Raw genomic sequence first — 14,371 nt, forward strand, 5'->3', positions numbered from 1 at the left:
TCAACCTCCAGGAGCACGCTGGGGTGGCTGTAAATGCGCATGACCTCTCGGGAGGACATGAAGGTCATGGCCACTGCCACAAGTGAATGTACTGACAACATTTCCCAGGGAGTGGACACCCTACATTTGCTGGACCAAGGCCTCCACTGGCTGCTGAATTTGGGAGACAGGGCTGGAGGCACCTGCTGGGCCACCGTGTGCCGGACTGCAGGAGGAGCAGGTCACATTGTGTTCTTTGTGAAAAGTGTCCCTGGAGGGTTCAAGAACCCAGTTCTGCAGGACCCTATCCCGCCCAAACCTCTCAAGGTAAACAAGGAGCACTTCAGCCAATCAATATGGTGAGACAGTGCGGAGGTGGGCTTGACTTCTCCTAGTTCAGGCTCCAGGGGGAAGGGGGTGGAAGACAGAGGCCCAGAGCCTCCCTGTCAATCAAGTAGGGCAACTCCCCTGGCCCAGCTCGGCTTCCTCAAGGGCACATAGCAGCCTGCCATCAAGTAGGGGCCATAGCAGCCTCCAATCCAGGCTGGGAGGTGCCCAAGATCAGGAGTCCCCTCAACCCCTGCAGAGTCTTGTGGACGACCTGGGTCACCTCATGGCACCATTTCTCAGGCTGGGATTCTATAGATTTTTCATACATACATATAAAAACCAAACAGAGCAGAAAGATTTGAAGGAAATTCAATGCAGTGCTAACTCGGAATATGTTAAGGAGTTAGGATTACAAGTTACTGACATTCCTCTTTCCAATTTTGTAAATAAATAAAACAAACGTAACTTGTATTGTATTTTAAAAAGCAGTGTCTTCTGTGACCTTACCCTGCTGGAATATGCTAACGACATATAATTCATGATATTAATATGAAGTGTACTGGCTGTGTTTTAATTGAAAGCCGTAGGCAAAGTTTGACAGGGTGTTGTTAGTAAGAAAGATTATGAGCGAGGAAAAGGGGGGAGAGTTTGACAGTCCACTGTGACTGTGCAGGTGTCACGATGGGTTGTAGTGCACTCCATGTGGGGTTGGGGGGCAGGGTCACCACTCTCACCCTGTGCCGTTAGACCTCTTGCTCCTCACGGGGCCCAGAGGGGGAAACTTGTCCTTTTCCTCTTGTAATTCCTTACATTGTGTTCCCCAACTGGAGCTTTGCATAGAAAGGAGATTGCCTGCCTCCCCCTGGGATAGCGGTGAAGTGTTCCTTGCCCACAGGAAAGGGTCTGGTCTATAAGGGTCACCTATATTTGACTGGACCTTGTGTTTCAACATCTCACTTAGCCGAGGCCAATTCCTATGTCATGTCCCGGAGGTGAGTCACAGGACCTGGGACAGGACAGATGCCTCACCTTGGTCCTTCAGCATCCTCCTGTGAAGCTTAGAGTAGTTCTCAAAGAGCACTCCAGGTCCTCGATCTTGGACACCAGCTTCCCCAGCTGGCCATCTGTCTTGATCTTATCCTTCCGAGTGACTGCAGACAGAATGGGCCACAATGATCCTTCTTCACAGGGCTCCTTCTGCCATGAATAGATGCACTGGAGGCAGCAGACACAACATAGATTTTTCAAGGTAACTGAGGCAGATGAGACATCTACATCCTTCTTTTTTTTTTTAATTTTTTTTTTTAACGTTTATTTATTTTTGAGACAGAGAGAGACAGAGCATGAACGGGGGAGGGTCAGAGAGAGGGAGACACAGAATCCGAAACAGGCTCCAGGCTCTGAGCTGTCAACACAGAGCCCGACGCGGGGCTCGAACTCACTGACCGCGAGATCATGACCCGAGCTGAAGTCGGCCACTCAAACCACTGAGCCACCCAGGCACCCCTACATCCTTCTTTAAAATATTCAGCCATACCCACTCTCTGTGGAAAAATGAGCATGATATTAGAGTTTCCTAATGACTTAAATGAATAGGAGTGCATGGGGTTTTATCCTCTTTGCTTGCATAGACATGTCATGTACCTACTATGTGTCATCCCTATACTAGGAAATGACATACACTACAAATAAGTGACTCTTAGTGCCAATCTTTTGATATTTGAGATGCTAATTAGAATAAAAGACTCGATTGGTCATTCAGCTTTGACCTGAGCTGGTAAAATGGACCAGACATGAGGTGTCCAATAATACAGCCACCAATCACACGTGGCAATCAAGCCCCTGGAATTCAGCTCCTCTGAATTGAGCCGTGTTCTGAGTGTAAAATGCACACTGATTCGGAAGACAGAATAAGGAAAAAAAGAAACTCTCCTGTTGAGATTTTTAAAACAGTGTATTTTTTTTTAACGTTTATTTATTTTTGAGACAGGGAGAGACAAGAGCATGAACGGGGGAGGGTCAGAGAGAGAGGGAGACACAGAATCTGAAACAGGCTCCAGGCTCTGAGCGGTCAGCACAGAGCCCGACGCGGGGCTCGAACTCACAGACCGCGAGATCATGACCTGAGCCGAAGTCGGCCGCTTAACCGACTGAGCCACCCATGCGCCCCTAAAACAATGTATTTTTGAAATCAATACATGTTGACGGACTTCAAGCTATATTACAAAGCTGTAATCATCAAGACAGTATGGTGCTGGCACAAAAACAGACACCTTGATCAATGGAACAGAATTGAGAACCCAGAAATGGACTCACAAACATATGGCCAACCAATCTTTGACAAAGCAGGAAAGAATATCCAATGGAATAAAGACAGTCTCTTCAGCAAGTGGTGCTGGGAAAACGGGACAGCAACATGCGGAAGAATGAACCTGGACCACTTTCTTACACCGTACACAAAAATAAACTCAAAATGGATGAGAGATCTAAATGTAAGACACGAAGCTATCAAAATCCTTGAGAAGAAAGCAGGCAAAACCTCTTTGGCCCTGGCCACAGCAACTTCTTAGCCAACAGATCTCCAGAGGCAAGGGAAAAAAAGCAAAAATGAACTATTGGGACCTCATCAAAATAAAAAGCTTCTGCACAGCAAAGGAAACAATCAGCAAACCTAAAAGGCAACCGACAGAATGGGAGAAGATATTTGCAAATGACATATCAGATAAAGGGTCAGTATCCAAAATCTATCCAGAACTTATCAAACTCAACACCCAAAAAACCAAATAATCCAGTGGAGAAATGGGCAAAAGACATGAATAGACACTTCCAAAGAAGACATCCAGATGGCCCAACTGACACATGAAAAAATGCTCAACATCACTCATCATCAGGGAAATACAAATCAAAACCACAATGAGATACCACCTCACACCTCTCAGAATGGCTAACATTAACAACTCAGGCAACAACAGATGTTGGCGAGGATGTGGAGAAAGAGGATCTCTTTTGCACTGCAAACTGGTGGGAATGCAAACTGGTGCAGCCACTCCGGAAAACAGTATGGAGGTTCCTCAAAAAACTAAAAATAGAACTACCCTACAACCCAGCAATTGCACTCCTAGGTATTTATCCAAGGGATACAGGTGTGCTGTTTCAAAGGGGCACATGCACCCCCTGTTTATAGCAGCACTATCAACAATAGCCAAAGTATGCAAAGAGCCCAAATGTCCATCGATGGATGAATGGATAAAGAAGATGTGGTATATATATACAATGGAGTATTACTCGGCAATCAAAAAGAAGGAAATCTTGCCATTTGCAACTACGTGGATGGAACGGGAGGGTATTTGCTAAGTGAAATTAGTCAGTCAGAGAAAGACAAAAATCATATGACTTCACTCATATGAGGACTTTAAGAGACAAAACAGGGGAACATAAGGGAAGGGAAACAAAAATAATATAAAAACAGGGAGGGGGACAAAACAGAAGAGACTCATAAATATGGACAATAAACTGAGATTACTGGAGGGGTTGTGGGAGGGGGGGCGGGCTAAATGGGTAAGGGCACTAAGGAATCTACTCCTGAAATCATTGTTGCACTATATTCTAACCCACTTGGATGTAAAATAAAAAAATAAAAAAACTTTGCTTAATCATTTTTATTTTGAGCAATCTCTACATCCAATGTGGGGCTCACACTCATGAGCCTTGAGATCAATAGTCACATGTTCCACTCGCTGAGCCAGCTAGGCACCCCTTCACTTCCAATCTCTTATTTTATTTCTTTTCCCAATCTTTTAAATAAACCATGTCTCTGGGGCTTACATGGGTGGACTTTCAGTTATAGTTAAATCAGGTTTGGGGAGCATGTGATCAGCATATTTGTTAAGTAACTTATGAATTAAACCAGCCTCGAGTGAATAATTTAATAAAGTATTATAATCATCTAACATCAGGTCCACTGTAAGATGTAGTTTGCCGTATAACAACTCAAAAGGGCTGAGTCCTATAGATTGTTGTGGAGTAGTCCTCATTCTGACAAGTTCTATTGATAGGAGAGTAACCTAATTTTGTCTCTGGACTAAGTTTAGTAAGGTGTCATTTTAAAGTATGATTAATATGGGGCTCCTGGGTGGCCTAGTTGGTTGAGCATCAGACTCTTGGTTTCAGCTCAGGCCATTAACCCGGGGTCATGGGATAGAGCCCTGTGTTGGGCTCTGCACTGAGCATGGAGTCTGCCTAAGATTCTCTCTCTCCCTCTGCCCCTCTCCTCCACTGGCTCTTTTTTCTCTTAAGAAAAAAAAAAAAAAAAGGATGATCAGCTTTCTCTACCTTCCCAGAGGATTATGTAGATGCCAGGCTGAGTGTAGAAAATATTTAACTTTTTTTTTTTAGTGTTTATTCATTTTGAGAGAGAGAGAGAGAGAGAGAGAGAAAGAACCAACGTGTGAGCAGGGGAGGGGCAGAAAGAGAGGGAGAGAGAAGAATCCCAAGCAGAGCCCAACGCAGGGCTTGATCTCGCTAACCATGAGATCATGACCTGGAGCTGAGATCAAGAGTTGTACTCTCAAACAACTGAGCCACCTAGGTGCGCCAAGAAGAGGTCTTTTAAATCAAAGAACCGTAAACCAGTTAGCATCACCAGGGACATGGGTGAGAACAGTATATAGATTTGGCACTATGGGGTGGATGGGTACAATTGCCTCGTTTATAAAGGCTCTTAAGTCTTGCACAGTTTGATAGTCTCCATTTGGCTTTTTTACTGGTAAAATTGGAATATTATAAGGAGATTGACAAGGCCTTAAAATACCATGTTTGAGAAACTTATCAATAAACGGTTGTAAGCCAGCTTTATTTTACCCAGGCGCCCCCTTTAAGGTCACTTTAACTGGTTGGGCTTTAAGAGCCTGTCCTGGGACACTGCAAACCCAGATCTGTGGCTTTACTTCCTTCCACATATTAGAAGGGATATCAGGGTAAGGTTTTAATTCTCCAGATGTTAATAAGCCATCTTCCTAAGAACAAACCTGCTCCCTAGCGTATACATTAAGTCTCATCCAAGTAATGGAGTGGGGCAAGACAGAAGGAGGAGAAAAACATGACTAACAACTGACTTTTGTATTTACAGGTTAAAGGCATTGTCTGACAGCATGTTTTTGTTTCCCTCTCTATGCCAACAATTTTATGGTTAGAAAGACAAGTAAGGCCGAGTGCTGAATAACAACAGAGTAAGCGGCTAGTGTATCAATAAGGAAATTGATAAACTCACCTTCCACACCCTGGGCAACCCAGGGCTCAGTTATCTGAGCAGCCTTGGGGCCCTGTCAGGCCAGATCCTCTGGTTCCTGCCCTCTGATGGGAAGTGAGTCGCTGCCTCTCTCTGGAAATGAGAACAGTCTCTCTTCCCATGTCCTTCTTTCTCACAGACAGGACATGGCCCCAGTGGAGAATGTTTGTTTGGACATTCTTTGCTGTAATGTCCCATCTGGCCACACCTATAGCACGACGTCTTACCTGGTCCTTTCTCTGATACTGGCTTTTTCTTTGGCCCCTGGTTAGTCTGGCACTGGGGTGAATCCACAGCAGTGGTAGCCACTATTTAGGCCTGTATTTTACCCTGCAGTTTAGTTTTCTGGTCCTTTTCCTGTCTTAAAACCTTATCTCTTAACGGGTGCCTGAGTGGCTCAGTCGGCTAGGTGTCTGACTTGATTTCAGCTCAGATCGTGATCTCATAGTCATGAGATCAAGCCCTGTGTTGGGTTCATGCTGAGAGGGGTGCTTCCTTCAGATTCTCTATTTCCCTCTCTTCCTCTCTCTCAAAATAAAGAAATAAACATTAAAAAACACATGACCTTATCTCTATTTTGAAAAATTCAATGGGGTGACGCGGCGCCTAGGTGGCTCAGTTAGTTAAGCGTCAGACTTCAGCTCAGGTAATGATCTCACTGTTTGTGAGTTTGAGCCCCACATCGGGCTCTGCACTAACAGTTTGGAGTCTGCTTGGGATTCTACCCCCCCCCCAAATAAATAAAGTTAAAAAAAGAATTCCAGGGGTGCGTGACTTGCTCAGTTGGTGACTCTTAATCTTAGGGTCGTGAGTTCAAAGCCCCACGCAAGAAACGGAGCCTAGTTAAAATTAAAAAAAAAAAAAAAGTAAAAATAAATGAATAGAAACTCCAGTAGCTACCTCTGGTAGGCGCTGGATGGGGGGTGAAGGGTCTAAACCATTTTAGTCTATTTTCGGCGGATGTCAGGTGATGACTGATATATATAAAATACATGTTTAATATAGTTTTTCCCTCAAGCTATGTTGGGTCTAGATTTGTATATTTTACTAATGGCTGCTACCAAACGACCCTGAAATAGACCTGGATTTTCATCAGCTCCTTGAGGAACTTTCTGAATTTTAACAAAGCTTCCAGGTTTGGAATCTTTTTTCATTCCTTCTATTAAACAAGCGATCTTTTTGGTTTCCTCCTTCCCTTTGCCTGCCTGCATAATTCCAATGTGGTTCAGTATTTGGGACAGCAGCGCCCCCTACCGTGTAACAATCTCTATCTCTGGCTGCTAGTTCATCAGCAAATTCTCGAGTCCCTGCCCAGATAGGGTTCTTTTCCTCATGGGTACAAGAACGAGTTAATATAACATGGATATCTTGACAGGTCAAATCAAACATAATTGATAACTGTTGAAAACCCTCAATAAATTGACAAGGGTTTTCAGAATATTATCCTAATTGTTTTATCTGAGCCAGGTCTGCAATGGAGAATGGACAGGGACTCTAATTGTGCCCACTTCTTCATTAGCAACCTCCCGAGGGGGATATAGTCCAGATTTTGGAGGAGCTCCTGGAAGATGGGGGTTCCGCTCCTGGCATGCCCAGCTGGGTTGGGAGCAGAAGAATCTTGGGGCTTATAGGAGGGATAGTAACAGAGTCAATGTCCCCTTTGTCTGAACTGGATGATGATTCCTCGGGTAGCCCAGGTTTGTTAGAAGGAGGGGACCTATTTAGACAATCATCATCCAATATGTCCAGAGGGGGTTTATTAAGCTGCTTGGTGGCTAAACACATTCTGTAAGAAGCCTTTATGTCACGATCTTGATTTAAGGTCATGAAGGCCCGGACATAGGGCACTTTGGTCCATTTGCCTTGTTTCCTGCAGAAGATATCTAGTTGGCGTATAGTATTTAAGTTTATTGTTGCATTAACGGACCATTTTTCCTCGTGTCTTAGGGAGTGATGAGCCCATGCATTATTACAGAAGATGAGTCTTTTCTTCTTTAAATCTTGCAATCCAAATTGGTTCCAATGGGTTAAGAGATGCCCCAACGGGGAGTCCTTAGGGACTGAAGAGGAAGATCCCATGGTCCTATAAAAGTGGAAAAGTCCATTACCATACCCCCCTGACTCCTGGGTGGCGTCCCATTCAGGATCATATCAAGGGTTTCTAGTGTTCAAAGCGACAAGAGGCATCCCTCAAAGAGCCATGTTGAGTACTGACTTTTTTCCTGAAGGGATGTCGACATCCCTTTGCTTCCTTATTGTTTTTCCCAGACACAATAGGTGCCGGTAGATGGAGCAAGAGACCCTGCTGTTTTAACCTGTGGAAATGCTAAGAATTTGCAGGAGGGGAAATACCTAACGTCACAAATTTAACTAGTCAGTAGAGGACATTGATGAACTATAGTAAAGATGGAAATCCATCGTGGTCTAAGGGACATTTCAACACATGTAGTCTTTATAGCCAATTTCCCTAGGAAACGGTCCCAGTTGGGTTTTAATTCAATCAGGTTTTGGTTTTAGCTGGCTCTGAGTGGAGGTCTCTCAGGTAGAAGAGCTAGACCAGAGATGTGGAGGGGATCACAATTGGACCAATGAAGAGGAAACCTCACATGGGAGTCTTACAATTGGCAGCCGTCCCAGTGACTTAGGTGGCTGTCCCGTGCCCAAGAAAGGCAACTCTGTGTAAGAATAAGAATACAGAGAGAGCACCAAGTTTCTGCGTCTTATTACCATTCTGATCAAGGTACTAACTTCCAGCCAAAAAGCAGGCTTTTGTTCCTCTCTGTAACATAGCCACGGGCTAGAAAAGTGTAGCCTGAGAAATTGACATGAAAGTGTTCCAGTAAGACCACATTCTTGAAAAGCCCCTGAAATAAAAGAAGAGGGAATAACTCACCAAGTTTGCACCAAGGCTTAGCGTCCAGACAAGAGGAATAGCCCCACGTTAGGCGCCAAAAATAATTTTAGGCCAGTGAGGGAACAGTCAAGAAAGAATTCTTGAGACATTTTGGGTGCAAAAAAATCTTTTTATTATAGCATGAAGACAGGAGACAAGACTGGAGGGAGAAAGAGTTGCCCTGGGATCATGAGGTGCAACTGATTAGGTATTTAGGAATTGGGTGGGGGAGAGGCAGGTAGAGACAAAGGAAGTCTTGAAAGGGATTTCTGTGTGTTGCAGAAGAATTACAGGATCCTGGAGGTCTGGTTATTGTCAAACTAATGTTGCTTTTTGCCTCTGGCAAAACATTAACATTAAGGCAGTTGTGAATTCTTTGAGGAAAGTCACACTGTCTCCGTCTCTGGTATTTATCAAAGGGCTGCAAGTTGTAAGTAAATTTCATTTTATCTACATTTCTTTTGCCTTTGTTCTCATCTGTGTCTCCCACCAGAGACTGCCCTCTGCTGTGTGGCCTTGGACAGGTCACAGACCCTCTGAACCTTGGCTTTCCCCTCTGAAAAGGAGGATAATGTTATTTCCACATTGTGTGACGGGAAGAAACTACTGAACTGGATTTTCAGAGTTCCTGCCTTGAAAGCCTGTGTTTAAAGTCATAAAACCCTAAAGACCCTGGGGACATGGCCACAATGTGAGAATTTAGAGGTAAGAGTTGCTGAGCCTCCCCTCTTTGCCTCCCTTCCCCCTCCCCACCCCAGTTCTGGACAAATAACTCCTCTTCATCCATGTGGAGCACCTGACTGCACCCGCTGAAACCCCTCAGCCACCCTGGGAGGTGACAGGGCAAGGAGGCCATCCTCATTCCTGGTCCCAAGGCCCAGCCATGGCCCTGCCATGGCCCCACACAGCCCTCCCCACAGACCCAGCTGTTTCTTAGCCCAGCCTGGCCCCTGGGGCTCTGGCTGGGGAAGGGAGAGGGAGGGCACAGCAGGTGTGTTTCTTGCTCCGAAGGGCTTTTCCTCTACTGGGCACCTCGTGAGCGTGAGCGGGGAGTTCTCCCAGTTTAACATCCTGCAGAAGGTATCCACCCTCAAGGATGGTGACTTCGTCTTGACTGAAAGGTGCTCATCTTCCCTCCTTCCTCCTAAGCCCCCGGCTCACCTGGCCTCTGGCTCTCCCACTGTGTGCCCTCTCAGACCACAGGGGGTAGGTGGGGGTGAAGGTGAGGGGTGTGGTGAGAGCTGACAGCTGGGGAGGGAGGTGATCAGGATGACTGGGGGGGGGGGTTGATACAACATGCCTCTGTACCTCTTTTGCCTTCCTCCTCCCTTCTGGACCGCAGAGCCTCTCCTCCCCCAGACTGAGGGTTACTAGAAGAGAGCATGTGGGGGCACCCGGGTGGCTCAGTTGGTTAAGTGTCTGACTTTGGCTCAGGTCATGATCTCATGGTTCGTGAGTTCAAGCCACGCGTCGGGCTCCAGTGTTGTCAGCACGCAGCCCGCTCCAGATCCTGTCTCCCTCTCTTTCTGCCCCTCCCCTGCTCATGCTCACTCTCTCTCTCTCTCCCTCTCTCAAAAATGAATACACATTAAAAAAATTTAAAAGAGAACATGGGAACTTTTACCCAGTGTTGCACAGAGAGCAGGTTCGACAAATGGAAGCCAAAAGGGCCTCTTCTGACTCCTCAGGCTACCCTCCAGGGTCTGCCAGGACTTGAGGGCATGACCCATGGTGAGGGCCAGCCACCAGGCAGATAAAGGACAAGAAGTCAGGTGGCTGCAGGAGTGATGGCCAGAGGACCCTGTCAGAAGGGACCCATGGCAGATCTGAGGACGTTTCCCCTCTTGGCCTCTGTCCCACGCACTTAGACTTGATACAAGATTGCAGAGGCCCAGAGAGCCTTTTCTGAGCTGTGAGGCCTTGCACAAGTCACTGTTCTGAACCTTTGTTTCCTCATGCACAAACGGGACAACAAGTCTCTAGCTCAGAGAGCCGCTGTTGTGATATCACAGAGAGAAGGCTCTCGATGCTCAAAGTAGCAGGTCTGGCCAAGATTCCTTGCTTGAGATAGCAAAGGAACGAGGGAGCTCTGGAGGGTAGAGTCAGGGGAGAGAGAGGAGGCAATGTCCAGGGAGCTGCAGGTAGGAGTGGAGGCCAGCAAGTACAGAGAAGCCCCAGAACCCCACTGAGGGATGGGAGCAGCTGGGGTAAAGGCCACGAACCGGGGTCATCACAGTCGCTGCTCTTGCCCTTATCTCCAGCACCGCCATCTTGATTTACTTGAGCTTTAAGTACCAGACGGCAGACCACTGGTACTCATCTGAACTTTGGGCCCGTTTTCATGCCCACAAGTACCTGGGATGGCATGCTGACTGCATCCGTGATACCTTTGGCGTGCCCTTGTGGACCCAGGTGAGGAGAGCCATCTGGGGATTGTTGACTGTCAGGGACCCGGGAGGAGGCAGGGACCACAGCCTGAGCCCACCCTTTGCCCCCGTTAGGTGTTGGCACCACTCATTGGAGTCCATGTGACTGAGGAGAAGGTGGAGCGCAACAGGGCCACCACGGACCGGGCACTGCAGTGGCTGGAGGACAAGTTCCTGGGGGGCTGGGCCTTCCTCAACAGCCAGCAGGTGACGCTGGCTGACCTCATGGTGCTGGAGGAGCTGGTGCAGGTACCAGCTTGGCCAGAGGAGGATCATCTGTGGGCAGCATTCCTCCTATCACCATGCCCATTACACAGACAGAAACACTGAGGCCTACAGAAAGCTAGGAATTTGCCCAGACTCACAGAGCAAGTTTCTCTTTGAACTAGTGATGGAGCCCTGACTTCCTGCTCCCCTCCTGTGTGTATTTCATGCTGGTGCTCTTGGGCCCTAATGTTGGCCAAACTGCCCTGGGCCTTACGTGGGGTTTGGGGAAGGGGCCTGACATTGAGGCCTCAGTATCACTTTAACTTTCCCATCCTTGTCCCCACAGTCTGTGGCTCTTGGCTGTGACCTATTTGAGGGACAGCTGAAACTGGCAGCATGGCGTGACTGAGTAGAGGCTTTCCTGGGTACTGATCTGTGCCAGGAGACCCATGGCCCCATCTTGAACATCCTAGAGCAGACGGCTAACAAAACAGTCCTGCAGCCCCCACCAGAACTCTCCCTCTATATGCTATTTTATATTTCTAGGATCCCCTGAGGAATCTGGAATAGGGACTGATGGTTGGAGGCCAGGAGATTAGCAATAAAGATTCATTCTTAGTTTCGTACTTGTCCTTTTTCATCTTTTCCATCTTGCCTCAGTGTCTTGTTTCTGACCCCAGGAGGAGCTCTGCACAAGCAGGATACCTTATGTCCTTGGTAGTGCTTCTTCTCAGTGCAGCAGATACAATAATCAATAGAAGACTGAAGTCTACCATATGTGAAAAGCTCTGAAAATTCAATAACATGAAGAAAAACAAATCAACTAAAAATCAGCAAATGTCATTGGTCTTTTAAAAATAATGAAGACTCCTTGGGGCACCTGGGTGGCTCAGTCGGTTGAGCGTCCGACTTCAGCTCAGGTCATGATCTCATGGTTCGTGGGTTCGGGCCCTGTGCCGGGCTCTTTGCTGACAGCTCAGAGCCTGGGGCCTGCTTCGGATTCTGTGTCTCCTTCTCTCTCTGCTCCTCCCCTACTCACACTCTGTCTCTCTCTCAAAAATAAAGATTAAAAAAAAAATTTTTTTTTTAAATAATGAAGACTCCAACTTGAATAAAGAACCAAGAACTATTGTTTTTTTTTTTTTATTTTTATTTATTTTTTAAGTAGGCTCTATGCCCAGTGTGGAGCCCAACTTGGGACTTGAACTCATGACCTTGAGATCAAGATCTGAGCTGAGACCAAGAGTTGGATGCTTAACCAACTGAGCCACCCAGGCCCCAGACTTATTGGTTTTATTACACTGTTGTATTATATGTATGGAATAAAAGTATGTTCCAATAACCCTCATCACAGTTAACCAAAGTAACCTCACAGATAACAAGTCAGTATAGCATTGGTACCAAGACAACAAAATATTAAGAAATCAATGAGAATTGAAAACTACTACGGGATATAGATGGTGTTTCATAGGATATGGTAATGATTTTTGAAGTCTGGGAAACTTAAAAGACAACTAGCACTCCTGTCTTCCGGCAGTTTCAGCATAACAGCAAACTATGGGGTTATAGATTGTCGCATAAGTTACCGTGTATATCAGCTGGGTTTATTTGTATGACCAAGCCCACATCAGTAATTTTATTTTATTTTTTTTTTTATTTTTATTTTTATTTTTATTTTTTTTTAGGCTTAAGAGACTTTTTTTTTTTCAACGTTTTTTATTTATTTTTGGGACAGAGAGAGACAGAGCATGAACGGGGGAGGGGCAGAGAGAGAGGGAGACACAGAATCGGAAACAGGCTCCAGGCTCCGAGCCATCAGCCCAGAGCCTGACGCGGGGCTCGAACTCACGGACCGCGAGATCGTGACCTGGCTGAAGTCGGATGCCCACATCAGTAATTTTAGCAGAGAGAATGTAATAGAAAGAATTGGTCACCAGGCATGATAGAACTCCACTGGCAAAGAAAACCCAGATTATCCCAGAGACAGCCAATAACCCTAGGGCTGGGGGACCAAGGGAGGAAATTGGAAGTATTAAAATCCAGGTGCTGAAGGAGAAGTAGAACTTAGGTCTCTGAGGAGGGTGTTGCTGCCTCCAGAACCCCAAAGATGTTCCCAGAAAACTTAGATCAGACCTTGGAAAAGGGACTGATGGAAGAGGGTTCTGGTATCTCTCAGGGTGAATGAAAACAATGGTCCTAAGAGTGTTGTGTTGGAAAACTGCAAACTGAGTTCAACTGCAGTTATGGGAGAATCACTGCCCCCAGAGCAAAGACCTGTTGGTGTGGGGATGTTGACAGTGTCCAGAACTTTTGACCTCCTCTAGCCTCCTACTCAGTTCATGGTATCAGTGTTTTAAGGGCAGGGCTTAATCCTGTGTCTAATACCCCATGGTGTAGGGCATGATCTAAAAACCTCTGTTCTTGGAGAAGCTGGTGGTCAATTGCATCCCTGTGGCCATTTCTGCCTGGGCATCAAAATGTCTTCATTTATTTGAACAGGAGTGCTAGAAGAGAAAAACGATTCTGAGGAAAATGGGTTTCCCCACATAAGATTTTATACCCAACCAAAATAGCACTCTTGTGGGAAGATAGAAAATGTCAGCTGTGCACCTCTCCTGAGCTACCTAACAAAAGCAAGGTGTGCTTTTTGGGAAGGAGTTCAACCAAACAGAAGATAAGAAGACATTGACCCAGGACCATACTAACATCTAGAATACTGGGTAAGAAGCAATGGGCTCAACCCCAGGTGTCACCACCCCCAACTAACTGTGATGAGAGCCCTGACAGTGATGGAAGGGTGGCTTGAAACAAAGCCCTGAGCCAGGTGGGAGACTTCTGTCTTCAAATCCACCATGTGTCCAACCATCAGTCCCTCTTCCAGACTCCTCAGGGGATCCTGGAAATACAAAATAGCATATATGAGTAGAGTTCTGGTGGGGGTTGTGGGACTGTTTTGTTGGCTGCCTGCTCCAGGATGTTCAAAATTCGGCCATGAGTCTCCTGGCACAGATCAGTATCCAAGAAAGCTGATGGTTTGGCACTTCTTTTTTATTCTCTGGAACTGTCTCCTAATCCTGGGGCTTGTGGCTATTTTTCAGTTTTTATTTGTCGGTTTCCTACACCCTGATTTTGGTGTGTTCTGCCAGGTGGTGAAAGAGTCAGCCTCCAGCTGCCTTCCTGGTGAATCCCCAGTGGGAATGAGGTGGCCTCTCATTGGCCCCAGTCATGCTTGCTCTCAGACCTCCATGC

At 46.3% G+C, this 14,371-nt stretch overlaps 1 protein-coding gene across 1 annotated transcript; it reads left to right on the forward strand.

Annotated features, from left to right (window-relative positions):
* Positions 1 to 39: 39 nt before the first annotated feature.
* LOC102970472 (glutathione S-transferase theta-2B-like) lies at positions 40 to 11,678 on the forward strand. Its single transcript, XM_015542120.2, is given in 5 exon segments — positions 40 to 306; positions 9,501 to 9,610; positions 10,751 to 10,901; positions 10,991 to 11,164; positions 11,469 to 11,678. Coding segments are annotated over 5 exon segments (912 nt in total).
* Positions 11,679 to 14,371: the final 2,693 nt, after the last annotated feature.

The sequence above is a fragment of the Panthera tigris genome, chromosome D3 (genome assembly GCF_018350195.1).
Source record: "Panthera tigris isolate Pti1 chromosome D3, P.tigris_Pti1_mat1.1, whole genome shotgun sequence".
Taxonomy (NCBI): Eukaryota; Metazoa; Chordata; class Mammalia; order Carnivora; family Felidae; genus Panthera; species Panthera tigris.